Source organism: Bison bison, unplaced genomic scaffold (genome assembly GCF_000754665.1).
Source record: "Bison bison bison isolate TAMUID 2011002044 unplaced genomic scaffold, Bison_UMD1.0 scf7180017864160, whole genome shotgun sequence".
Classification (NCBI taxonomy): domain Eukaryota; kingdom Metazoa; phylum Chordata; class Mammalia; order Artiodactyla; family Bovidae; genus Bison; species Bison bison.
The window spans coordinates 5,368,059-5,395,852 of record NW_011494732.1 but is presented as its reverse complement, the minus strand read 5'-3'; the positions used below and the strand labels follow the sequence as shown (position 1 = coordinate 5,395,852).

General features: G+C 44.5%; 1 protein-coding gene across 4 annotated transcripts; it reads right to left on the bottom strand.

Annotated features, from left to right (window-relative positions):
* Window positions 1–912: 912 nt before the first annotated feature.
* RILPL2 (Rab interacting lysosomal protein-like 2) lies at window positions 913–27,794 on the bottom strand. 4 transcript variants are annotated; one of them, XM_010841293.1, is made up of 5 exons: window positions 27,080–27,793; window positions 18,135–18,286; window positions 11,009–11,122; window positions 3,670–3,754; window positions 1,104–1,628 (listed from the first exon to the last, which is right to left on the bottom strand). In XM_010841293.1, the coding sequence occupies exons 1-5, from the start codon at window positions 27,401–27,403 to the stop codon at window positions 1,584–1,586; spliced, it is 720 nt and encodes a 239-aa protein (XP_010839595.1). In that variant the 5' UTR covers window positions 27,404–27,793; the 3' UTR covers window positions 1,104–1,583. The 4 variants fall into 4 exon arrangements, with proteins under 4 accessions (XP_010839597.1, XP_010839595.1, XP_010839594.1 ...); XM_010841292.1 differs by lacking the exon at window positions 1,104–1,628 and adding an exon at window positions 1,639–2,047 and having other exon boundaries at window positions 27,080–27,794; XM_010841295.1 differs by lacking the exon at window positions 3,670–3,754 and having other exon boundaries at window positions 913–1,628; window positions 27,080–27,789.

The window sequence follows — 27,794 nt, the reverse complement described above, 5'->3', positions numbered from 1 at the left end:
TTTCATGGCTGCAATCACCATCTGCAGTGATTTGGGAGCCCCCCAAAATAAAGTCTGACACTATTTCCACTGTTTCCCCATCTGTTTCCCATGTATGTATACATGTGTTATATATGTATAATATATACGTGTGTGTGTATTTGGCCCTTGAACAGTGCAGGGAGTTACGGGCCCTCACTCTCCCCACATTGAAAAAATCCAAGTATAGGGACTTCCTGGTGGTCTAGTGGTTAAAACTTCAAGTTTCCAATGCAGGGGTGTGGGTTTGATCCCTGGTCAGAGCACTAAGATTCCTGTGCCACGTGGTATGGCCAAAAAATAAATAAAATCCACCTGTAGTGATGGACAGGGAGGCCTGGCGTGCTGCGATTCATGGGGTCGCAAAGAGTCGGACACGAATGAGTGACTGATCTGATCTGATAGCTTATAGTCAGCCCTTTGGATTCAAGGTTCCTCCTCCATATATGCAGATCCAACTAGATTCAACCATCTCATGTGTGGAGATATGTATATATATCATACATATGATACATACATTCATATATATATATGTATGATATATATACATATCTCCACATGTGCAGATTGTGCAGTACTATGGTGTTTACTGGGCTTCCCTGATAGCTCAGTTGCTAAAGAATCTGCCTGCAATGCAGGAGACCCCAGTTTGATTCCTGGGTCGGGAAGATCCACTGGAGAAGGGATAGACCACTCACTCCAGTATTCTTGGGCTTCCCTGGGGGCTCAGCTGGTAAAGAATCTGCCTGCAATGTGGGAGACCTGGGTTCGATCCCTGGGTTAGGAAGATCCCCTGGAGAAGGGAAAGGCTACCCATTCCAAGTATTCTGGCCTGGAGAATTCCATGGGCTGCATAGTCCATGGAGTTGCAAAGAGTCGGACACGACTGAGAGATTTTCACTTTCAATTTCATGGTGTTTACTATAGAAAAACATTCATGTGTCATTGGACCTTCACAGTTGACCAAACTGAATTGGTCAAGAGTCAACTGTATACAGTTCACAAATTTGGAAACCAAGACTCCAAAAGGCTGAAGTACCTTACACCAGGTCACATAACTCTAAGAGGCCACTCTGAAACACAGAAAGTGTAAAAGTCATTTTACTTTAATACAAAATCATATATAGAAAGTCATATGAGCAAAATCAAATATTCACTAATATCAGTGAAGTCTTCATTGCAATGTCCATACCAGGTTTTCCTGCATCCTCTCCCCGTCCCCACTTGTGCTGGTGTATTTCGCTTCTGTGTGGCAAAGACGTGGGCCCGGGGACGCAGAGCTGGTGTCCACATCTGCGTGCTTGGGGTCCCTGGGTGGTTGAAGTGGGGCTGTAGGTGGCCCCACTGTTTTTTTCTTCTGCTTTCTCAATTTCTTTTGCCACTTCTCCTGCCGTGGCCCAGCGTTCAGGGGTGTTCAGTTCTGCAGCCGGGGAGAAAGCTTCACCCCTTCCTCCTTGGACGGCTTTGAGGGGAAGTAAAGAAGCAAGTGAAGTGGGTACAGGTGGCACTGACAGATGACTGTGGAAGTCGTCTTTGTGGGTGGTCCTCCGTGTCTGAGAACGCAGTCATGGCCTCCGGTCTAGGTCTGCTTCCCTGATCGGAAAGAGAACCTGGGTCGGGGCGGGAGACGGGAGGTCAGAGGAAACAGAGCGCTGAAGCGGGGGGTGCACAAGCCCCTGCAAATTCTGTAAGCAGCTCCTGCAGGCCATTCACCCAAAAGTTTATTTCTTAAGAGCTCATTATGCAACAGGCACTGTTCCAGGGCTTTCCATCAACTAGCTCATTTCACACTAATAACAGCATGAGGATGTTGAGTATAGTCAATATCCCTATTTTACAGATGAGCAAACTGAGGTTCTGGGAGGTTAAGTAACAGGCCCAAGGTCACACAATTTTGTCTTGGAACTGGGAGTTGGGCCCAGAAGCCCACTTAACCACTGTGCTAGACTGACAAATGGAGTCTGGAATGTTTTTGTTTTCATTTTAAGTGGTTTTTATTGTAGAGGAAACGGTAACTTCTCGGTGTTCCCTACAATGATAAAATGAATAATGACTAATATGTAAATTCTTGGATATAACAGATAACACATATAAAGATATCCCTGAAGCATGAATGCCAAACTTTCAGTCCTCCTGACGCACTAGACACGTGGGGGTGATCACAAAGTACAGTGTCAATGCTAGCTCAGGTTGTCGGAAAGACACAAAGATGGCTAGTGAGCTGAAAAGTCGGTGATGGGGATACAGGCTCTTGCTTCTAGTCAAAGACAAGCCCCAGTCCCAGCCCCGCTAGCAGCTCTGCCGGCAACGGCAGGGGTGAGCCCTTGACTCGTGTGGATACAGGCGATAAGGCACATCCACCCTCCCCCTGAACCTAAGTATACCATCTCCCAACCCCCACTTCCCTGCCTCAGGAAATGACATCACCCCCAACCCAGTCATTCAAGCCAGGAACTGGGAGTTGTTCTCAATTCCTCTCCTGTCATCCCATCTGTTGTATTTTAGTCACCATGCCCCAAATATGTTCCTAATCCCACCACTTATCTCTTCCACTGCCACCCCCAGGCTGAGCCACCCTGATGAGCAGCACAGCCTTCCTGTCCGCCCCCTCCCCCGCCACCCCCACAATCCACTCACACAGCAGTCAGCATGACTGCATCACTGTGCAGAGATAAGTCATTCCTCAGCTTAAACCCTTCCAGGGCTCCCTATTGTCCTCAGGACAAAGATAAAACCCTTCTTAGCGTGACCTAATTCTTCGGAAAGTCATTCATTCATTCACTCCGTAGCTTGTCTGATCACCAAGTTGCGGCCTCACTATCTTCAAACCTGTGTCTTCAGTGTTTGCTCAGTCGCTCAGTCGTGTCTGACTCTTGGCCCCGTGGACTGTAGCCTGCCAGGCTGCTGTGTCCATGGGATTCTCCAGGCCAGAATACAGGAGCAGGTTGCCATGCCCTCCTTCTGGGGATCTTCCCAGCTCAGGGATCAAACCTGTCTTGCAACTCCTGAATTGGCAGGGGGGATTCTTAACTACTAGTGCCACCTGGGAAGCCCATGTCCTCAGGCTGGCTTACGTACATTTCATTTTTGCCATATCAGGCTCAAACTCCAATTATGTGACCCAAAGAACTCCCCAAGAAGAGAAAGAAAGAAACCAGTAGCTTATGGGTCTGGAAGCCTTGTTTCCAGTGCAATCCTCAGCCAGTGAATATCCCACATAAACACTTTCAGATCTGATACCCTCTGTAGGGTGGAGATGCTCTCTCATACATTATCTTACCACAGGAGACCCTTTCTAGGGAGAAGAAACAATTTGACTCTGTCCTATCAACGCTTCTCCACAAAGCGGTCAGAGTAAACTTTTGTTTTTTCAAAAAGATTTTATTTTTTATTCTCGGCTGCATCGTGCAGCATGTGAGATCTTAGTTCTGGACCAGGGATTGAATCCATGCCTACTGCATTGGGAGCACGGAACTTTAACCCCTGGATCACCAGGGAGGTCCTTAAGCTTTTTATAGGTGAATACGGACATGTCACTCCCCAGCTTAAAACCTCCCAAGGTCTTTCCGAAGCACTTAGAATGAAATCCAAAGTCATCACTGGGATCCATGTGGCCCAGAAGGACCCAATCGTTCCCCACTCCAACCTCACCTCCCTTCTCTTTGCTGCTCCAGCCACTGTCATCTCTGCTGCACAAGCTGTCTCCAGCCTCTGGCCTTCATACCCGCTGTTCTTTCTGCCAGGAAGGCAGGGAAAACTCAGATCATTATAGTCTTTCAGAACTTAGCTTGAATGCTGCCTTTTCACAGGCGCCTTCCAGGACTCCCCAAATCTAACGTAGCTCTTTATCGGGACTTCCCTGGCGGCCTAGAGTTAAGATTCAGTGCTTCCATAGCAGGGAGGATGGGTTCAATCCCTGGTCAGGGAACTAAGGTCCCCCATGCCTTGAGGTGAGGCCAAAAAAATTAAAAAGTAGCTCCCAATCAACCTCTCTCTTAGCACCCTATTTAATGGTCTTCAGTGCATATAGGGCCATCTGAAATGTCCTGACCAGTTCACTCTCTACCTCTCCCGCTAGAATGTAAGCACCATGAGGGCAGGGACTCTGGCTTGTTCACTCTACCCCAGCACTTAGAACAGTGCCTGCTGCATGGTAGACCCTCAATAAATATTTGTTGGGGGAATAAATAAATGCGGTTTCAGGTGGTCTTGTCTGACAAAGCTGTTTTCATGCAGTCATTCAAGAAAGCTTGGACTTCCCTGTGGTACAGTGGATAGGAATCTGCCTGCCAACGCAGGGAACACAGATTCGATCCCTGGTCCGGGAAGATTCCACATGCTTTCGAACAACTAAGCCCGTGTGCCACAACTACTGCGCCCACATGCTGCAACTACTGAAGCCTGTGTGCCTAGAGCCTGTGCTCCACAGCAAGAGAAGTCATCACAATGAGAAGCCCATGTGCCACAGTGAGGGAGTAGCCGTGCCGGCCGCACCGAGAGAAAGCCCGAATGCAGCAATGAAGACTCAGTGCGAGCAAAAAATAAGGAAAGAAAAGAAAGGAGAAAAGAGAGCCTGGCAGAGACATCCTTGGTGGTCCAGTGGTTAGGACTCCACACTTCCACTGTAGGGGGCCTGGGTTTGATCCCGGGTGAGGGAACTAAGATCCCACAAGCCTGGTAATACTTAACTAAGAAGATGCATACTCTGTGGGCTATCTGCCCCCACAGAATCATGTCCTCCCTTCTCTGGCCTGTTCTCCGCTCCAGGAGGCTGACATCTCTGGATGATCTCAACAAGCTCCCTTGTCCTTTAGCTTCTGGCTGTGCTCAGCCAATGGGAAGCACCAGCAGGAGCTGGGAGGGTGGGAGGAGAGAAGTGTAGGGGTATTCACTCCCAGCTCTGTCCCTGCCGGCCTTGTCTCACTAGCCACTGTGTTTTCCTCTTCTGAAGGCCACACTTCAGTCTGACTCCCCCAGGGCCCCTCACAGCTCCCTTTCCTCGCTCCTCTGTTGCCCGCCCCAGGGTGCTTCTCCAGCCCTTATCTCTGTTCCCACATCTGTAAAATGTCCCTTCTTGAAATCTTTTCAGCCACTCCTTTTGAGTGAGGCTTGGTTTCTTGATAAACAAGAACCCGGGCTGATAGGCTCCGTGGCCTTGCAATTTTCCTCCTGGATGTCTCTCCCTGGGAAATTCACACACAAGTCCATGAGAGGACATGAATAAGCATGCAGATATTCACTGCAGCACTGTCCACACTAGGGAGAAGGCAATCTGGGATCCCATCACTGGGGTTAGAAACAAGACGTGTGTCTACACTGCTAGGTGGATAGATCTTAAAAAATGCTTAGGGACTTCCCTGGTGGTCCAGTGGCTAAGACTTTGAGCTCCCAATGCAGGGGGCCTGGTTTGATTCTCGGTCAGGGAACTAGATACCACAAGGTCACAATTAAGACCCAGTATATTCAAATAAGGCCCTCCCTTGTAGCTCAGGTGGTAAAGAATCCACCTGCAACGCAGGAGACCCTGTTTCGATCGCTGAGTCCGGAAGATCCCCTTGAGGAAGCCATGGCAAACCACTGCAGTTTCTTGCCTGGAGAATCCCAGGGACAGAGAAGCCTGGCAGGCTATAGTCCATAGTGTTGCAAAGTGTTGGACAGGGTTGAAGTGACTGAGCACGCATGCAAGCATAGTCAAATAAAGAAAAAAAATTAAAACAAAACAAAAAAATTGCTTAATGTCCATCAAGAGATGAAGAGACAAATCAAAAGTGGTCTACACATACCATGGAATATCACCAGGCCTTAAAAATGAAAGAAATTCTGACACGTGGTACAACATGGATGAACCTGAGAACAATGTGCTAATCATATAAGCCTGTCACAGAAGGACAAATACTGTATGTCTCCTCTTATATGAGGTCTCCAGAGTAGTCAGATTCATAAAGACAGAGAGGGGAGTGGTGGTTGCCAGGGGCTAGGGGAGGGGAACTGAGCAGTTAGTGTTTAATGGGGACAGAGTTTCGGGATGGGATGATGAAAAAGTTCTGGAAATGGATTGTGGTGATAGCTGCATAAGATCATAAATTTCCTTTTTTCTTTTTTTGGCCACACCACACAGTATGTGGGATCTTAGTTCCCCGACCAGGGATCAAACCCACGCCTCCCGTAGTGAAAGTTCAGAGTCTTAACCACTGGACCGCCAAGGGAAGTCCCTGTAAACACATTGATATTTAATGCCCCTGAAAAATGGGGACTTCTCTGTTGGTCCAGTGGCTAGGACTCCACACTCCCAATTCAGGGGCCTGGGTTCAATGCCTGGTTGGGGAATTAGATCCCACATGCCGAAACTAGGAGTTCGAATTCTGAGACTAAAGACTCCAAGTGCTGTGGCTGGGGATCCGGAGTACCTCAACTAAGGATCCTGTGTCCCACAAGAAGACCTGGTGCAGCCAAATAAAAAAGAATTTTTAAAAAATGATTAAAATGGTCTCACAGACATAGAAAACAATCTATTATGGTTACCAAAGGGGAAGTACGGGGGAGGAATAAATTAGGAGTTTAGTATTAACAGATACACACTACATATAGAATAGATAAACAACAAAGACCTACTGCACCACACATGGAGTAATATTCAGTAACGTATTATAACCTACATGAGAAAAGAATATTAAAAAGATACATATTATATATGAATAACTGAATCACTTTGCTATACACCTGAAACTAACACAGCACTGTAAATCAACTATACTTCGATTTTTAAAAAACGATTAAAACGGTAAATTTTATGTTAGGCATACCTTTTTAAAAACACTGAAGAAAAGGCTCGTTCACACTCAGTTCTCAAAACCCAAAGCATTTGACCACATATTGCTTAAAGCTGTGCCGCCCAAAACAGTGGCCACTACGAGTCTTAATTGAAATATGCTGTCAGTGTGAAATATACATAAGATTTCAAGGGCTTATTATTTTTTAAAAAAGACTGTAAAATATGTCATTAATAATATTTTATAGTGATTACACGTTGAAAATGACAGTATTTTGGAAGCATTGGATTAGTAAAACATATTACTAAAGTTTTTGTAAAAAAGTGCCTGAAGAATTATTCCCTGGTGGTCCAGAGCTTAGGACTCTGAGTTTCCACTGCAGGGGGCAGGGGTTCGATCCCTAGTTGGGAACTAAGATCCCGCAGCCATGGCGCAGCAAAAAAAAAAAAAGCCTAAAAAAGAAGAGTGCCTGGTAAAAAAGAAAACAGTGACAGTGCTTAGTGAAGGGGGAAAAAAGCACTAGGAAACAGAATGAAGATGACGTGTGAAACAAAATACCAGTTACCATTGAAAACACATCCACATAAGACAATATATACTTTTTAGAACACATTAAATACATATGAGATGGGCTGACGGGGAGGGGAGCCGGGAAGCAGATTGCAAATGGGCGATGGAGATAAAGAGGGAATAAATAAAAGCAAGAAAAAAGAAAGCTTGTGCTGACAGCGAAGCTCATCGTGCCATGAGCTGAGAATCACTAATGGAACACTCTGTTCCTGAGGATCCAGAAAAAGAAAAAATCTCTCTTCTCTCTTGAAACAAAGGCATCTTAATTAAATCTGCCCTGGGAGGTAACCCAGAATCTCTGACCCCTCAAAATTACTTCCCTGTAAAACCAGAGTCAACAGAGTCCTTACAGAATCGCTCATGGCAGTGCCCCCAGGGTGAACATCCCACCTGGCGCACAACATAGACTCAGTGAGGGTCTGCTGACTAACTAACGACCAAATAATGTGAATGGAAGTTGAGGCCCCCTCAGCCCTCCCTGGGAGGCAAGACTAATGAAGCAAGAGCTGGATGGAGGCTGAGGACCTGATGCAACCCACAGTGATGGTTCATTCGGATCACACGATTTTTATTTTTAAGCTTAAATGATTTGCCAGCATTTGGAAAACAGATTCCATGAACAAATCCGATGTCTTGGCATTGCTCAAGAATCAGAAGGTCTGTTAACAAGTTGTTCACTGGCCAGACAGAACTGAAAGGCAAATGTCCCCACCCCACCCTACACCCCCCTCACACATCCACATGAAGTGCTTGGCCCCCGCAGGCTTTCGAGTTTGACATCCTTGACCAAAGCCGTTTCTCACTTTCGATCCAAAAGTCCAGGAGCTGGTAAACTGTCACCAGGTCATTTTCAAAGCAACCAAGACCAACAGGCTGCTTGCTTCAGCCTGGAGTTGAGGAAAGGTGTGCCTCAGTTCAGCTCAGTTCAGTCGCTCAGTCACGTCCAGCTCTTTGCGACCCCATGGACTGAAGCACGCAAGGCTTCCCTGTCCATCACCAACTCCAAGAGCCTGCTCAAACTCATGTCCATCTAGTCGGTAATGCCATCCCACCATCTCATCCTCTGTCATCCCCTTCTCCTCTTATCTTCCACCTTTCCCTGCATCAGGGTCTTTTCCAATGAGTCAGTTCTTCACATCACATGGCCAAAGTAGTGGAGTTTCAGCTTCAGTACTAGTCCTTCCAATGAATATTCAGGACTGATTTCCTTTAGGATGGACTGGTTGGATCTCCTTGTGGTTCAAGGGACTCTCAAGAGTCTTCTCCAACACCACAATTCAAAAGCATCAATTCTTTGGTGCTCAGCCTTCTTTATGGTCCAGCTCTCACATCCATACATGACTACTGGAAAAACCATAGCTTTGACTAGATGGACCTTTGTCAGCAAAGTAATGTCTCTGCTTTTTAATATGCTGTCTAGGTTGGTCATAGTTTTTCTTCCAAGGAGCAAGCGTCTTTTAATTTCATGGCAGCAGTCACCATCTGCAGTGATTTTGGAGCCTAAGAAAATAAAGTCTGTCACTGTTTCCATTGTTTCCCCGTCTATTTGCCATGAAGTGATGGGACCAGATGCCATGATCTTAGTCTTTTGAATGTTGAGTTTTAAGCCAGCTTTTTACTCTCCTCTTTCACTTTCATCAAGAGGCTTTTTAGTTCCTCTTTGCTTTCCATGTTGTCACCCTGCTTATCTGAGGTTATTGATATTTCTTCTGGCAATCTTGATTCCAGCTTGTGCTTCATCCAGTCTGGCATTCTGCATGATGTACACTGCATATAAGTTAAATAAGCAGGGTGACAACATACAGCCTTGATGTACTACTTTCCAAATTTGGAACCAGTCTGTTGTTCCATGTCCAGTTCTAACTGATGCTTCTTGACCTGCATACGGGTTTCTTAGGAGGTAGGTAAGGTAGGTAAAGAGTTTTCAACATTTTGTTGTGATCCACACAGTCAAAGGCTTTAGCATAGTCAATAAAGCAGAAGTAGATATTTTTCTGGAATTGTCTTGCTTTTTCTATGATCCAACAGATGTAGGCAATTTGATCTTTGGTTCCTCTGTCTTTTCTAAATCCAGCTTGAACATCTGGAAGTTCTCGGTTCAAGTTCTCTGTTGAAGCTTAGCTTGGAGAATTTTGAGTATTACTTTGCTAGCATGTGAGATGAGTACAATTGTGCAGTAATTTAAACATTTTTTGGCATTGCCTTTCTTTGGAATTGGAATGAAAACTGACCTTTTCCAGTCCTGTGGCCACTGCTGAGTTTTCCAAATTTGCTGGCATATTGAGTGCAGCACTTTCACAGCATCATCTTTTAGGATTTTAAATAGCTCAGCTGGAATTCTATCACCTCCACTGGCTTTGTTCATAGTGATGCTTCCTAAGGCCCACTTGACTGCACTTCACACAGGATGTCTGGCTCTAGGTGAGTGATCTCATCATCATGGTTATCTGGGTCATGAAGATCTTTTTTGATAGTTCTTCTGTGTATTCTTACCACCTCTTCTTAATATCTTCTGTTTCTGTTAGGTCCATACCATTTCTGTCCTTTATTGTGTCCATCTTTACAAGAAATGCTCCCTTGGTATCTCTAATTTTCTTGAAAAGATCTCTACTCTTTCCAATTCTGTTGTCTTCCTTTGTTTAAGAAATGGAAGAAACTAAGGTGTGCCTAGTTGTATTCATACCTGGAGTCAGAAAAGGCACATCTGGGGACTTCCCTGGTGGTTCAGTGGCTAAGACTCTGTGCTCCCAATGCCGGGGGTCTGGGTTCAATCCCTGGTTGGGGAACTAGATCCCACCTGCCACAAGTAAGAGTTCACATGACATAACTAAGGGATCCCACATGTCATATCGAAGATTGAGGATCCTATGTGCTGCAACTGAGACCTGGCACGGCCAAATAAATAAATAAATACTTTTTTAAAAAAGAAGAAAAGGCATATCTCAGGTTGTTGTCCAAAGGTTCCCCACATTCAATTGTCTGGGCATTCATTAAAAATCCAGATTTCTGGGCCTCCTCCTAGAACCAGCGATTTGATTTCTGAGAATCTGAACTTTAACTATCATCTCACAGTCTATGGTTTGAGGTGCTGCAACCAAAGAAACCAGGAATGAACAAAGGGGCATGAAAACAAGGGGAGTGTTCGAAGGAAACTGTCTTATGTGTCCTAATGTTGGGAGATAGGGGGCCCTCCAGAGTTGGAAGTAGAAGAGGTGATGATTTAGCCCCCGTAACCTCCAATAATTATTGCTATTGTTTTTCTTGTTTAATATTATTAGTATTATTATCTGGTTATTGTTTTTATATCACAGGGAGGCAGTAGAGTGTAGAACCTGGACTTCCTTGGGTTCCTAACTTCACTACTTACAATGTATGTGACCTTGGGTACAGAACTTTACCCCTTGGAATTTATTTCCCCATCTGGGAGTCAAGGATAACAACAGTGTCTACCTCATAGGGTCACTGTGATGAGTCCATGATTAATAATGTTAGGTGCTTATGCTACTGCCTAGAAGATAGCATAATACACCAGCATAGCATTTGCATATCAGCTGCAGGACCACCACCAGAAGAACAGGGCCTCCCCTCTCACCCCCACTCCTTCCTTTAGCGACTATTTAGTGGCAACATGGGGCAGCAAGTCAACTTACAGTTTCCTTATGATTGTCTTCTCCTCCTTGTTGCTGTTGGCATTGCTGCCCCTGGGAAAAAGAGCCTCTTTCTCTCTTCTTCCTCCTGGGCCTTCTCTTGGTGGAATCAGACCACTGGGAAAAATGAGATAAATAAGTGGGTTGTTTTATTGCAGATCTCTTATCTGTGCATCTTTGAAAGTGAAGGTTCTTTTTTTTTTTACAGTTTATTTATTTACATATTCATTATTATTATTATTAAAACATATGGAATGCTTTATGAAATTGCATGTCATCCTTATGCAGGATGACATCTTGCATAATCTTCTCTGTTTTGTTCCAATTGCAGTAAATGTGCTGCTGAAGCGGGCACTGAAAGTGAAGTTTCTTCGTAATTATTATTATATTAATAATGATATCATTGAAAGCTCTAGAGTTAGATATCCTGACCCAGATCTCTGGAATCTTCCTTCCTCTTTTCCAGCGTTGATACCTCTTCTTTCCTTCTCTTATCTAATTACCATGGCTGGTACTTCAAGCTTCTCTAATTTCTAGAAATATGATCATGTATAAATTGTCTAACTCAGGGCTCCCCAACCTTCAGGCTACCGACTGGTACCTCCTGTCAGATCAGCGGTGGAATTAGATTAGAAACAAAGTGGACAAAAGTGTAAAGCTCTTGAATCATACTGAAACCATCCCCCACTCCACCCTGGTCTGTGGAAAAACTGTCTTCCATGAAACTGGTCCCTGATGCCAAAACGGTTGGGGACAGCTGCTTTAACTTAAGCCTTGATTTCCTAATTGGAAATAAAAGGATCATAAAAGTACCTGCCTTCTAGGATTGATGGATTAAGTGAGCTAATACATGGAATTCATTCATTTAACAAATATTACTAAGCTACATAGTCTACCAAGGTATATAGACATAGCAATGAACAAAACAGATGAAATATCTTCTCTCATGTAATTTATATTTCATTGAGAAGAAAACAGTCAACGAACAAATAAGTAGAAATGTAAAAATATACACTAAGTCAGGTGGTGCTAAGAGCTAGATTGATATTAATCAATAAGATACTGAGGTCAGGTGACCCAAAGAGATCCAGAGTATTTCCTTGGACTTGATGTACAGAACTTGGAAGAAGGCTGTTCTCTCTCACTTGCTCAACTGGGACTGCCAGCAGTCATGCTCCCTAAGATTCAGAAAAGGATTGTCTTTAATACAAGATAAGGAGGCCAACAAAGAAACAGAATCAAAGAAAGAATCATGACTGGGGTCTCTGATTCCAACCCTGAGGTCTTAGATGCAGTCTTTTTCTTTATTTCTGAGAGCAATTCTAGGATCCTTCCCAGCTATGTGAACCAACAAAATCTCCTTTTGTACTTTAGCTGATTTGAAATAAGATCTCTGTCACTTGCAACCAAAAGAAGCCTGACTGTGATGAAACATTTCAATATCTGACCCAGTAAGCTCATTAGATCCACTTAGGTATTTTGTTGTGTGTACCAACTGGTAAATTTATGCCTATGCTACGGGCATAAATTTCCCCCTTACCACAGACTGAATTATGTTCTTCCAGAATTCACATGTTGGGACTTCCCTGGTAGTCCAGTAGCTAAGACTCTGAGCTCCTAGTACAGGGGGCCTGGGTTCAATTCCTGGTCAGGGAACTAGATCTCACATGCTGCAACTGACAGCCTGCATGCCACAACTAAAGGAATCCACATGCTGAAACTAAGACCCAACACAGTCAAATAAAAACAATCAAAAATTTTAAAAAAAGTTTTTAAATAATTTGTATGTTGAAGCCCTAACCTCCGGTATTACAATATTTGGAGATAGGGCCTTTGGAAGACAATTAGGTTTACATGAGGTTATGAGGGTGGGCCCTCATGATGGATTGCTGCTGCTGCTGCTGAGTCGGTTCAGTCGTGTCTGACTCTGTGCGACCCCATAGACGGCAGCCCACCAGGCTCCCCCGTCCCTGAGATTCTCCAGGCAAGAACACTGGAGTGGGTTGCCATTTCCTTCTCCAGTGCATGAAAGTGAAAGTGAAGTCACTCAGTCATGTCCTACTCTTCGCATGGACTGCAACCAACCAGGCTCTCTGTCCATGGGATTTTCCAGGCAAGAATTAGTGCCCCTTTAAAAGGAGATACAGCTTTCTCTCTTTCTCATTCTCCCCACCAGCTGAGGACACAGCAATATGGCAGGTGTCTACAAGCCAGAAAGAGCCAAAACCAACCATACTGGCAGCTTGATCTAAAAATTACCTTTCCCCACTACCTACAGCTATCAGTTCAGTTCAGTCGCTCAGTCGTGTCCAACTCTTTGCAACCCCATGAATCGCAGCATGCCAGGCCTCCCTGTCCAACACCAACTCCCTACAGCTATAAAACACCCTAAAACTTATTGATTTACAATAATGATGGGGGACTGCCTTGGCAGTCCAGTGGTTAAGATTCTGCCTTCCCATGCAGGAGGTGTGGGTTCAATCCCTGACTGGGGAACTAGGATTCCACACATGGCACAGGGTGTAGCCAGAAGTTAAAAAAAAAAAAGTGAAAACAAACAAATATAAAACAATGATTTATGACTTCTCATGATGGCTCTATTTTTTTTTTTTTTCTGGCTGCTCTGCACAGCTTGTAGGATATCAGTTCCCTAACCAGGGATTAAATCCAGGCCTTTGGCAGTGAGATTGTGAAATTCAAACCACTGAAACCGCCAAGGAATTCCCAGATGGCTCTATCTCTTATGGTTGATTTGGTGGTTCTCCTAATGGTCCACTTTGGGGTTCTCAAGTGGCTGTGTTCAGTTGGTGGATCAGCTGGGGCTGTCATATGGGACCCCTCGATTCTTCTTCATGTGACCTCTCCACGTGACTGCCTTGAGCTTCCTCATAGCATGGCAGTCTCAAGGCAGCAGTCTGAGAGCACAAACATGGAAGCTGTTAGGCCTTCAAGAATCTTAACCTTGGAAGCCAAACAGCATCACTTCCACCACATTCAACTGGTCCAAGAAAGTTATAGGGCCATCTAGATTCAAGAAAAGGGAAAATAGACTCTACTTGTACTCTGATGAGAGGAGTGGCAAAGTCTCACTGCAAAAAGAGTGCAGGATGGGAAAAACTGTTGCATCCATCCTTGGATACAGCCTACCATAGCTGCCCTCAGTTAAAAACTATCCTTCGTATGAGCCTGGGCTTCCAAATTGATGCAGTTGCTAAGAGAACACCTCAGTTGACATGCTAGTTTCTCCAGAATATATAACACTAGAGACTAAACAGAATCCTGCTATCTGTCTGTCAGCCTGCACCAGATGGGAAGTGCCCATCTGTCGTTCTCTGGGAATTCAAAACTGGAACCAACATGTGTTGCTTTATTCACTTGCAAGCTGCTTACGGCATTGGCAGTCTAGCAGTTCCTCTTTTTAATTAACTGTGTCTGAAGCACTTATTAAATGAGATGAAGGCAGGTCTTTCCATTAACGTAGTTCCAACCTCAGCGGAAGGAAGACAATTAAATTCCTGTTGGCAGAATTCAGTCCTTTCAGATAGGACTTTCTAAGGACATTTTTACTTTGCTGCTCTCTTAATGATATCACATTGAATGAATTTAATGAATAATATCATTGGGGGACTTCCCTGGTAGTCCATTAGCTAAGACTCTGTGTTCCCAATGCAAGGGGCCTGGGATGGATCCCTGGTCAGGGAATTAGATCCCACAAACTGCAATTAAGAGTTTTCATGTTTCAATTAAAGATCCCTCATGCTGCAAACTCACCACAGTCAAATTAAAAAAAACAAATTTTGTTTGGTTTTGTTTCAGAGTACATCCCATATTTCCAAACTTTCCAAGTTTCAATGTGGTGTGATAATTAAAAGCTCAGGCTCCGATGTCAGTCTGTCTGATATCACATCTCAAGGTTGCCACCACCAACCAGCCCAGGGACTTTGAGCAGCTACTTGACCTCTCTGACCCTTAGATCATCTTGGGGATAATATTACCCTAACTCACAGGCTTGCTGTGAACACTAATTGAAATTATGCTTGGGATACACTAAGCAGAGTTCCTGGTAAATCTGTACACAGGTCAAGAAGCCACAGTTAGAATTGGACATGGAACAACAGACTGGTTCCAAATTGGGAGAGGAGTACATTAAGGCTGTATATTGTCATCCTGCTTTTTTAACTTATATGCAGAGTACATCATATGAAATGCCAGGCTGGATGAAGCACAAGCTGAAATAAAGATTGCCAGGAGGAATATCAATAACCTCAGATATGCAGATGACACCACCCTTATAGCAGAAAGTGAAGAGGAACTAAAAAGCCTGTTGATGAAAGGGAAAGAGTAGAATAAAAAGCTGGCTTAAAATTCAACATTCAAAAAACTAAGATCATGGCATCCGGTCCCATCACTTCATGGCAAACAGATGGTGAAACAACGGAAACTTTATTTTATTTTCTTGGGCTCCAAAATCACTGCAGATGGTGACTTCAGCCATGAAATTAAAAGATGCTTGCTCCTTGGAAGAAAAGCTATAACCAACCTAGACAGTATATTAAAAAGCAGAGACATTACTTTGCCGACAAAGGTCTGTATAGTCAAAGCTATGGTTTTTCCAGTAGTCATATATGGATGTGAGAATTGGACTATAAAGAAAGCTTAGCACCAAAGAACTGATGCTTTTAAACTGTGGTGTTAGAGAAGACTCTTCAAAGTCCCTTGGACTGTAAGGAGATCAAACCAGTCAATCCTAAAGGAAATCAGTCCTGAATATCCATTGGAAGGACTAGTGCTAAGCTGAAAACTCCAGTACTTTGGCCACCTGATGCAAAGAACTGACTCATTGGAAAAGAGCCTGATGCTGGGAAAGATGGAAGGTAGGAGGAGAAGGGGACGACAGAGGTAGTTCGATGGCACCAGTGACTTGATGGACATTGAGTTTGAGCAAGCTCCAGGAATTGGTGATGGACAGGGAAGTCTGGAGTGCTGCAGTCCATGGGGTCGCAAAGGGCCAGACACGACTGAGCGACTGAACTGAACTGAACTGATAAATATTAGTTGGCACGGGACCTCCCTGTGGTCCAGCAGTTAACACTCCACGCTTCCAATGCAGGGGATATGGGTTTGACCCTGTGGAACTAAGATCCCATGTGCTCTGCAGCACCACCAATACACCAAAACGAAACAAATACTAGTTGACTGAGCCTGTGCTCTAGAGCCCTCGAGCTACAACTGCCAAGTCTGTGTGCTGCAATTCCTGAGGCCTGTGCACCCAGAACCTGTGCTCTGTGACAAGAGAAGCCACCACCAGGAGAAGCCCTCACGCTGAAACAGAGTAGCCCCAACTCGTCGCAACTGAAGAAAGCCTGGGAAAAGCAACGAAGACTCAGCACTGCCAAAAGTAAATACATAAATAAATAAAAGAAAAACAAATATTAGTAGGCAATACGTTTTCATTCTTTTGGTCTTTCCTTTGCCTGCCTCTAATGAAACTTGCTTTGCTTAACTGCAGGCTTCTCAGAATGATTCAACCACAGAGCTCCTTTATGCCGTGCCATGTGGCTTGTGGGATCTCAGTTCCCCACCCACAGACTGAACCTGGGCCATGGCAGTAAAGGCACCGAATCCTGACCACAGGACCACCAGGGGACTTCCTAGAGCTTCCTTTTCAAGAAATACCTATGTAAACTACAACATTTTGGGAAACTTGGTAGAGAGGGATACAACAAAGGTCAAACCTGCTATATCAACAACTTCCTTATTTCCTGCCTTGCTTATCCTACAATTCCTCCTGTATGCAATATTTATTATGATTTTTTTTAACTTGTAATTTTTATACAATTTCAAATTTAGAGAAAAGGTATAATATTAGTGCAAAAACTTTCCATATACTTTTAACCCCAATCCTTCAAATGCTTATCCATGTATCTATCTACCTACCTAGCCGTGCATCCATCTTTCCATCCACTGACCCATCCACCCCTGCAACTATCTACCTTCTCTCTGAACTCTCTGGAGAGTGAACTGGAGAAATCTTACCCCCTTACTCCTAAATACTTATGTGACTTTCCAAAGAACAAGGACTTTCTCTTATATAACCAAGTTGTTCAGTTATCAGAATCACCACATTGATCTTTTCAAATAGTGAATCAGATCTGGTCATTCCCTTGATTAAGGCATCCCAGAGTCTTCTTGTTACATTTGCTATAAAACTAGAGCTCCTTGATGGCAGTGGGATGAATTGGGAGATTGGGATTGACACATATACATTATTGATACTATATATACAATAGATAAGTAATGAGAACCTACTGTGCAGCTCTGGGAACTCTACTCAATGCTCTGTGGTGACCTAGATGGGAAGGAAATCCAAAAAAGAGGGGATATATGTATACAAATAGCTGATTCACCTTGCTGCACAGCAGAAATTGATGACACTGTAAAGCAGCTATGTGTGCCAGTCGCTCAGTTGTGTCTGACTCTGCAGTTTCGTGGACTGTAGCCCTCTAGGCTCCTCTGTTCATGGAATTCTCTAGGCAAGAATACTGGAGTGGATTGCCATTACAACTATACGCCAGTAAAACAACAACAAAATAAAAAACCTAAAGCTCCTTTCTGTGGCCAACACGACCAGCTCCTGGTCTCTTCTGAACCATTGTATACCTCACAATCCCAGTTCCACCATGGTGGGTCCCCTAAATTGGCCAAATGGTTCCCACCCCAGGACCTCTGCACTTCCTGTTCTACTTTCGCCCAACCAAACTGTTACTTGGTTGGCTGCTTCTTGTCATTCACCTCAGAGGGGTCTTCCCTGTCACCGAATCTGACACAGGCCCCTCCCAGCACTCCAGTCTCCGTCAAGCCACTTTTCTACATTCTCTCCAGCATCCACCGTGCTCATCCTGCGGGCTCACTGTAGGCTTCCTGGCTGAGTGCCTATCTTCCTGCTAGCCTAGCACGGACTTCCTGTTTTATTTCCCGCTCTACCCTCAGTGCCGAGAATAGATTCCAGCATAGAGTGGGTCTCCAGTAAGTTGACTGGACGAACATCAGAACAGATAGGTAACATATCAAGGAGCTCCAGACAGGATCTGGGTCTGCAGCGTAGGCGCCCCAGGGCAGCAGGGCCCACCTCTTATAGCACTGCAGCTCTTCCTGCACCACCAGCAGCTGTGACTTGAGCTTGTTGCGCTCCTGAAGCACGTCCCTCAGCTCCTGCAGAGTAAAGCGTGGTCGGTTGGGATCTGTCAGGTCAACCACCATTTTGTCTGGTCCCAGGTTCACCTGTAAGAAAGGACGTCACTTGTACATTTTACCCCACGAGGCTGGACTTTCCATCCCAGAAAGGAGAGTCCTCTTGTTCTGTTACTCCCAGGGACCTGATGAGGTGAGGCACCACCTGCTGCAAGTGTTTGGTTGCTGGTAAAGAGTCTGGGAATTCCCTGGCAGTCTGGTGGATAGGACTCTGTGCTTTCGTTAGGACTCTGGGCCCTGGGGTGATCCCTGGTTGGGGAACTAAGATCCTCTTTTAAACATTTTTAAAGAAGAAGAAGAAGCAAGAGTTCTAAGTACTATTCTCCAAGAAAGGAGCCAGGGCTCCTTGGAGAGAGGCTGAGTCTAGGGCTGGAGCAGGGCAAGTCCAAGTTTAGTCTGGAATATTCCATTGTGTAAGGGATGGAGACAGAGCAAAAGGACATAATTCGAAGGCGCTCCTACTGGCCAAACTGAACAATCTGAGTAACAACATTAATAACAAGAATGGATAATAAGCCATCAAATAATAAGAGGAGGACTCAGGAATCTATACTTTTTTAATTTAATTAACTAATTAATGGGGATCTAATAGCTAACTTTATATGTCACCCTACTGGGCTAAGGAATACCCAGATAGTTGGTTAGCCCATTATTTTGAGGTGTGTGTGAAGGTGTGTTTTGGAAGTGACCAGCATTTGATTTGGTGATCTAAGTACAGCGGAGGGATCCCCCCAGTGTGGGTGGACATCATTAAGGGCCCAAATAGAACAAAAAGGTGGAGAGAGGGTGAATTCACTCCCTGCTTGAGCTGGGACATCCTTCTTCTCCTGCCCTTTAGCACTGCACATCAGTGCTCCTGGTTCTTGGGATTTCGAACTGTCCCAAACCAGGACTTTTACCATCAGCCCCTGAGACAAGCCTTCCAACTTGGACTGAATTACAACACCAGCTTTTTTGGTTCTATAGCTTGCAGACATCAGATTGTGGAACTTCTCAGCCTCCATAACCCCCTGAGCTGATTCCTATAATGAATATTCTCATCTATATCTATAGCTACATCTGTATCTCCTATTGTTCTATTTCTCTGACTAATACACTGGGAAGGAAGGGAATCTGTACTTTACAGCAGAATGCCAATTAATGTTTATTTATTTATTTGACTGCACCAGATCTTAGGTGAGGCACAGGGGATCTTTGATCTCTCCTGTATCATGTAGGATCTTATAATTGTGGCATGTGAACTCTCAGTTGCAGCAAGTGAACTAAGAGTTGCAGCATGTGGGATCAGCATGGGGGATCTACTTCCCTGGCCAGGGATCAAAGCCCAGACACCTGCATTGGGAGCAGAGTCAACCACTGGACCACCAAGGAGATCTCTGGAATGCCAATTAATGTGTAGAAGATGATAAGAGTTAGAAAATCCTTTTGCAACCAATTTAGTAATAATTGATTCAGGCAAGACTAATGAATGGATCTAAAACCACTGGGTGAAAATTTGTCGGAGAACAGGATATTTTACACAGTTTCAAAGTATTTTCCCATAGGCTACTTGTGCATTACAAAGGGCATAAAAGCACCCTTCTGGTGCAGAAATTTTGTAGACAACACCTTAACCAAGGGCTAGAAGTTACCATCACCAAACATCACCAATGACGACAAACTGAATCAGGCACCTTCTAATCCAAGACACTGAGAAGGATATAGCATCACTTGAGTGATAACCCTGCTAAATACGTGTTACTTGTTTAAACATGAATCTAACTGTGAGGAGACACCAGAACAAGCTCAAGTTGAAGAACATTCTACAGACAGTGATACATAATATATTCAAAAATGTCAATGTCACGAAAGAGAAGGAAAAGCTGAGGAACTGCTCCAGACTAAAGGTGACTAAAGAGAGGTGTCCTACTTCCCTGGTGGGTCCAGTGGTTAAGACTCCGAGCTCCCACTACAGGGGGCAAGGGTTCGATCCCTGGTTGGGGAATTTAAGATTCCACATGCTTAGAGGTGCAGCCAAAAAAAAAGAAAAATGAGAGAGAGGTATTTCCTAAAGATACTGTACAACTCTATACTAGATTCTGTATCAGAAAAAAAAAATGCTAAAAGGTAATTATTATGAATTTTGAATAGGGATGGCATTTAGATCTTAGTATTCTACCAACTTTTCCCCCTGAACTTGATCATTTATTGTGGTTATCTAACAGTATGTCTAGGAGATACACATGAAAGTCTTTAGTATTTAGGGTGAAAGATCCTAATCTTTTACTAACTCTGCAGCTAACATAATGTCTGCTCAAATAGCTGGGCAGACTTTGAATGAGTAAATAATGTGTATATACATATGTGTATATTGACACTGACATTGAAGTCGCTCAGTCGTGTCCGACTCTTTGCGACCCCATGGACTATTCCTCCGTCCATGCAATTTTCCAGGCAAGAGTACTGAAGTGGGTTGCCATTTCCTTCTCCAGGAGATCTTCCCGACCCAGGGATTGAACCCGGGTCTCCCACATTGTAGGCAGACGCTTTACCGTCTGAGCCACCAGGGAAGTCTCGTGTGTATATGGGTGTCTATACTTCAGTCTGTATATCTTTTTTTTTTTTGGCTGGACTATGCGGCATGCAGGATCTTAGTTTCCCTACCAGGGACTGAACCCACACCCCAGGCAGTGGAAGCAGGGAAGTTTCAGTGTCTATTCCTGTTCTCTTAAAAATAATTATATTTATTTTTGGCTGTGCTTGTCTTTGTTGCTCTGCATGGGCCTTCTCTAGTTTTGGCAAGTGGGAGCTACTCCCTAGCTGCAGTGCTCCAGCTTCTCATTGCGGTGGCTTTTCTTGTTGCAGAGCACGGGTTCTAGGCTTCAGTAGTTGTGGTGCATGGGCTTAGCTGCCTCGCAGCATGTCGAATCTTCCCAGACCAGGGATCAAACCCACATCCCCTGCATTACCAGGCAGACTCTTAACCACTGAACCACCAGGGAAGTCCCCAGTGTGTGTTTCTTAAGACATATTATACACACACACAAACACACATATACACACACCTGAATACAACAACTGAATCAGGGTGAAAGGTATACAAGTGTGCATTGCACTTGTCTTACAATTCTTCCATAGGTTTGACATTGTTTCAAACTGAAGTTAAAATGAAGCAAATATTTGAAGACAAACTAAATGTCCACTAGCAGAAGTCTAGTTAAATAAATGGAGGCACAACCACACTCAGAATATTCTACAGGTGACAAAGAGAATAAGGTACACAACAAAGAGAAAGGCAGTAGTGCCCACATTCCTCCTCTTGGACTGACAAATATCAGTGGTGTTTGAGGAAACACTGTCGTAAAAGCTGTGGGGAAACTGGCTCCTTCACTGACCGCAAAGGGAGCCAATCACTTTATCCCCTTTAGAGTGCAATTTGGCAATAGTTCCTGGTGGCACCAGGCTTCACTGGTGGCTCAGATGGTAAAGAATCCACCTGCAATGCAGGAGACCCAGGTTCGATCTCTGGGTCGGGAAGATCCCCTGGAGAAGGGAATGGCAACCCACTCCAATATTCTCTTCTGGAGAATCCCACGGACAGAGGAGCCTGGTGGGCCAGAGTCCATGGGGTTGCAAACAGTCAGATACAACTGAAGTGACTTAGCACGAATACACATTAAAATGTCAAATGCCTTTCCTTTGACCCAGTGAGTGCACTTCCTCTACATATTCAAGGGCCAACTGGTACAGATCAGACTAACCCACTGAGGCTCGGGCTCAGAGCAAACGATTGGAAAACAAAGGTCTTTTCATAGGAAACTGGTTAAAGGAGAGATTCTCAACATTTTTGTGTTCTACAAACCTTTTCTGGCAGTCTGGTAAAGCTCATGTGGATTCCATCTCAGAATAATGATCTTAAATGTATAAAACAAAAGGCATAGGATTACAAGGAAACCAACTAAGATAACATACACTCATCAAAATCTAAAAATAAATATGTGATCCCGAGACCTGCTCCTTCATTAAACACAATGTAGCTACAGGTCCAATAAGACACAGAACAAAAACAAAGTTTTGAGATATGTACTACATTGTAATGGGATATGAAAACACCTGTGATTTCCATTGATGATTGTCACAGGTACTACTGATAATATTACTGTGGTTTGTTTTCTACATTCATGATTTTTTTTAATTTATTTATTTTTAATCAAAGGCTACTTGCTTTACAGTATTGCGTTGATTTCTACCAAACATCAACATGAATGCATTCATGATTGAATAAAGTGGTACTACATTTCATCTGGAGGCTGGTGAAAATAAAAATATAATTTCTTCCCATGCAAGTTCATGGATCTCATGGATTAGACTCATAATCTTGAGGAACAGCGGGGAGCAGGGGTCCAAAAACTCCAAGCTGAGAACCCTCAGGTTGAACAATTGATATTACTGTACAATGGAAGTTTCCAAAAGCCATTAAAAGATGAGGAAGTAGAGATTTTGCTGGTGATCCAGTGGCTAAGACTGAGCTCCCAATGCAGGGGACCCAGGTTTGATCTCTGGTCAGGGAACTAGACCCCACAGGCCACAACTAAAAATCCTGCATGTAACTAAGACCTGGTGCAGCCAATAAATAAATAAATACATTAAAAAAAAAAAAAGATGAGGACGCTCTTTATATTCTGATTTAGTACCACTTTCATGCCATATTAAGTGAAAATAAGCAAGGGGCAGAACAGGGCATATATTATCATACTATCTGTGTGAGTAACAGAAAACTATATTCATATCTGCTTGTGTTTGCATGAAGTATCTCTGGATACTTTAAGAAACTGATTGCTTAAATTTTTTCCGAGGGGATATGAGAGCTTTTCCAAGGCAAATACTTTTGTAACTTTTGAATTTTGAACTTAAATTTTAAAAAAAACAAAGGGAAAAAAAATCTCACACCTATTGGGATGGCTACTGTAATCAAACAAACAAAATATAAAATAACCAGTGTTGGCAGGACTTCCCTGATGGTCCAGTGGTTAAGACTCTGTGCTTTCACTGCAGGGGACATGGGCTGATCCCCTTGTGGCTCAGATGATAAAGAATCCACCTGCAATGCTGGAGACCTGGGTTCGATATCTGGGTTGGGAAGATCCCCTGGAGAAGGGAAAGGCTACCCACTCCAGTATTCTGGCCTAGAGAATCCCATGGACTATATAGTCCATGGGGTCACAAAGAGTTGTACACAACTCAGTGACTTCCACTTCACTTGACTTCACAAGGAATATCCCACATGACATATGGTGTGGCCAGAAAAAAAAAAAGACAAACAAGCTTTGGTAAGGATGTGGGAAAACTGAAATTCTTGGGCACAGTTGATAGAATGTAAAATGGTGAAGTCACTATGAAAAACTGAATGGCTGATCCTTTAGAAATTAACAACAGAATTATCACATGATACAGCAATTCCACTTTTGAGTATATACCCAAAAGTCTTGAAAGCAGGTGCTTGAAGATTGATTTATAGATCCATGTTCAAAGAAACAATATTTATACAGATCATGAGGTGGAAGCAGCCCACGTGTCCATTGACAGATGGATAGACAAACTGGTGAATCCCTACAATGGAATATTATACAGCCTTAAAAAGGAAGGAGATTCTGACACATGCCACAACATGGAGGAACCTTGGGACATGAAGTGAAATAATAAGTCAGTGGCAAAAGAACAAAAATCATCTGATTCTACTTATATGAAGTACCTAGAATAGGTAAATTCACATAGACAGAAAGGAGAACAGAATTACCAGAGGCGTGGGGGAGAAGGGAAATTTGGAGTTAGTGGTTAGTGGGCACCGAATTTCAGTTTCGCAAGATGGGCATTTTGGAGGACGGTGGTGATGTTGCATAATAATGTAAATTGACTTAATGCCACTGAACTCTGTTCTGAAAAATGATTAAGATGGTAAATTTCACCTCTACTTTACCACAGCTAAAAATAGTAATTAAAAAAACAAGAAAAAAAAAAGACAAGGGCATATTTTTATAAACTGTCTAGCGGCATTAAATATTCATTCTCTCTGCCTTTTCCCCCACGCTCGTTCTCAAGACTATGGTTTGGGAGGAAAATGTGCTAGCTCATCTGGGGCTAATGAAGCTTGTCTGCTATGCCCCAGGCAGAAAATGGCCCGGGGCCCTGTTCAAACCACGCTGTTTACGATCCATCATGGGTCTATCTTTGTGTCTGGAGTTGGAGATGACAGGAAACAAGCGCAAAATGTGAGCTGAGGGATCTTGGGCAAGTCATTTAACTGTTCTTGAATCTCAAAAGTCAGGCTTCTAATGATATTCAACCATCTCATATGACAGATCCTAAAGAAGAACTTTCTCTTCAAATAGCATTGTCACCGTGACTAATGAGTAGGTGAAGTAAAAGTGTACCAACAAAGCTACCAGAAATCTTCACTCTTCCCTGTGAATTTCAGCCACCCTGTTCCTGTTGTCTTTTCATGGCGCACTTCTCAGTCTGTAATCCTGTGGGCTGGTTTTGAAGGTCTGTGTGTCTCGCTTCTCCCACTAGTTGTGAGGCTCCATGAAGGCAGGGACCTTGTCTAATTTAGCTCCATAGCTCCAGGGCCCTCACAGTGTAGTCACTCACCAATGTCACCACAAGCAAAGTTACAGGTCTGCACTTCAGCACTGTGGTTAAGACTAGCATCTCTGAGGACTTCCCTGATGGCTCAGTAGACAAGAATCTGCCTGCCAATGCAGGAGACATGAGTTTGATCGATCCCTGGCCTGGGAAGATTCCAGATGCCCTGGGGCAACTAAGCCTGTGCTCCACAATGGGAGAAAACGCCTCAAGGAGAAACCTGTGCACCGCAACTAGAGTAGTCCCTGCTCGCTGCAAATAGAGAAAGCCCTCAAGAAGCAATGAAGACCCAGCACAGCCAAAAAAAAAAACCAGACTAGCATCTCTGAACTAAAATCCTGCCTCCACCTCTTACTTGCTCCAAGTCCTTGGCAGATTACTTAATCGTTCTATGTCTCCGCTTCTATAAAACGGGAATAATAACAGTATGAGGATCAAATGAAATAATTCACTTGAGGAAGGTTTTTTTTAAAACTGTAACTGGAGACCTACTAGAGAGTTGTGATATTAATTTAGTGAGTTGCAAAATAATTTAAAAATTCATAAAAATAGAATAGGAAAGTATGACTATATATCATGTTTAGTAAGGGTGAGCTAGGATAAATTGTTTCTTGAAACTTTTTGTTTCATCAGTTCTGAATATTGATGCAAAATGTAAGTTTGGAAAATGGGGGTATAACATATATACAGAAATATGCACTAATCTTGAATTTATAGCTTGATGATTTTTACCATATGTGTGTATACCCAAGTAACCACACCCAGATTACTTCCCTATATATTTCCTTCCTGTTCTCTCCCACTCTCCCATCCTGGGGTTACCATCAACCTGTCTTCTATAAGTAAAGATGGGACTTCCCTGGTGGTCCAGTGGTTAAGACTCCACACTACTAATATAGGGAGCTTGGGTTTGATCCCTGATTGGTGAACTAAGAATCCACATGCCACCTGGTGCAGTCAAAAATTTTATATAAAGATTACTTTGCCTATTCTTGAATTCTATGTACAGGAGGCTCTCTTTTGTACCTGGCTTCTACCTCTCAATGCAGTATCTGTGAGATTCATCCATATAGTTGTCTGTTTCGGTACCTTCTCATTGTTGTGTAGTATTCCATACCACAAGTTAAAAAATCCATTCCTCTGTTCCCTCTGGATTCCCAATTTGACACAATTATGAATAAAACTGCCCTGGATATTCTTGTACATATTTTTCTGTGGTCATAAGCAGTAATTTCTCTATAGTTAAAATGTATGTCTTACTCCAGGTCAAAGATTCTCAAATCGTGAAACCTGGACCTAGAGCACCTGTATCATCTTGGAACCTGTGAAAAGTTGTAGATTCTAGGTCCCACTGCAGACCTACTGAGTTGGAAACTCTGGCACTGGGGCCAGCCAATCTGTGTTTTAATCACTCAAGGTGATTTTGATGCCTGATAAAAGCATGAAATGCCTGCTTCCCTGGTGGCTCAGATGGTACTGAATCTGCCTGCAATGCAGGAGGCCTGGGTTCTATCCCTGGGTGGGGAAGATCCCCTGGAGAAGGAACTGGCAACCCACTCTAGTATTCTTGCCTGGAGAATCCCATGGGCAGAGAAGCCTGGCCGGCTACAGTCCATGGGGTCGCAAAGAGTTGGTCATGACTGAGCGAGTAACACAGTAAAGCTTGAGAACCACTGCTCAAGGTCCCCATCAACCTGTCTTCTGCAAGTAAAGATGGACTTCCCCGGTGGTCCAGTGGTTAAGACTCTGCCCTTCCCTCTTCCGCAGGAAGCCTCTGCTTTAGAACATACTCAGTGCATACCCCAGCACCTAGTAAGTGCTCAGTTAATGTTACCTATCATAAAGCTTCTGGGCTTCCCAGGTGGAGCAGTCATAAAGAATCCACCTGCCAATGCAGGAGACATAAGAGATTCAGGTTCGATCCCTGGATTCCTTGGAGGAGGGCATGGCAACCCACTCCAGGATTCTTGCCTGGAAAATCCCATGGACAGAGGAGCCTGGTGGGCTACAGTCCATGGGGTCGAAAAGAGTCAGACAAGACTGAACAACTGAGCACACACAACACTTCTAAACTGAGGACTGGATACTCGTGGGGAGTTGTTTTGAGGGGTTTGGATGTTCAAGAGAGGTGAGCGGCCCCCCTCCCATTGGGAGCTCCCTGCACCCCGCCCCCGGGGCTAGTCCCCGCTCTCGCGCACTCACCTCCGGGCCGGCGGCCGAGCCCTCTCTCCGCAGCCCCTCCACCTCCTTCCTGAGGTTGTCCCGCTCCATTCTTAGCTCCTCCACCGTCAGGTTCCCTTCATTCACCAGCGTCTCCAGCATCTCCAGGACGCGGACAATCTTGAACTGCAGTTGTGTCACCCGGGGGTCACTGCCCAGGGCCATCAGCTCACGGCCCATCACGTAGGAGATGTCATATACGTCCTCAGCGGTCAGCTGCAAGGGGCTCTTGCCCAGAGCCCCCTCGGGTCCCGCCTCGTCCTCCTCCTCTTCCTCTTCTTCCTCTCTCAAAGGGGGCTCCTCCATGGCGGCCCAAACCCCTACAGCCTCCGGGGCTGCTTTCTCGGAGTCTGCGAACGTTCAACTTCCTCCCGGCACAGAAAACTTTCCGCTCGCTGGGCCGAGGACCCTGCCGGGCCCGGGGGCGGGGGAAAGTGGCCCAGAAGCGGCCAATCAGCGCCGCCGAGGGGTGGGCCCGGGAGGTGGGGGCGTCTGTGGAGGCCACGCAGGGCGGCTCGCAGGCCCGCGGTCCGGTGCACCGTCCACCCCGAAGTCCGTACAGGAGTGCGGGGTCCAGGATACGGTTCTGAGCACGAAAGGACAAGAGGAAGGGAGGGCAGGGGAGAAGAGGAACAGAAAGGTTAAAGGGGTGCCTGTGGTCGCTCCCAGCCAGGGAGCAGCTGCAGACCGGGGGAAG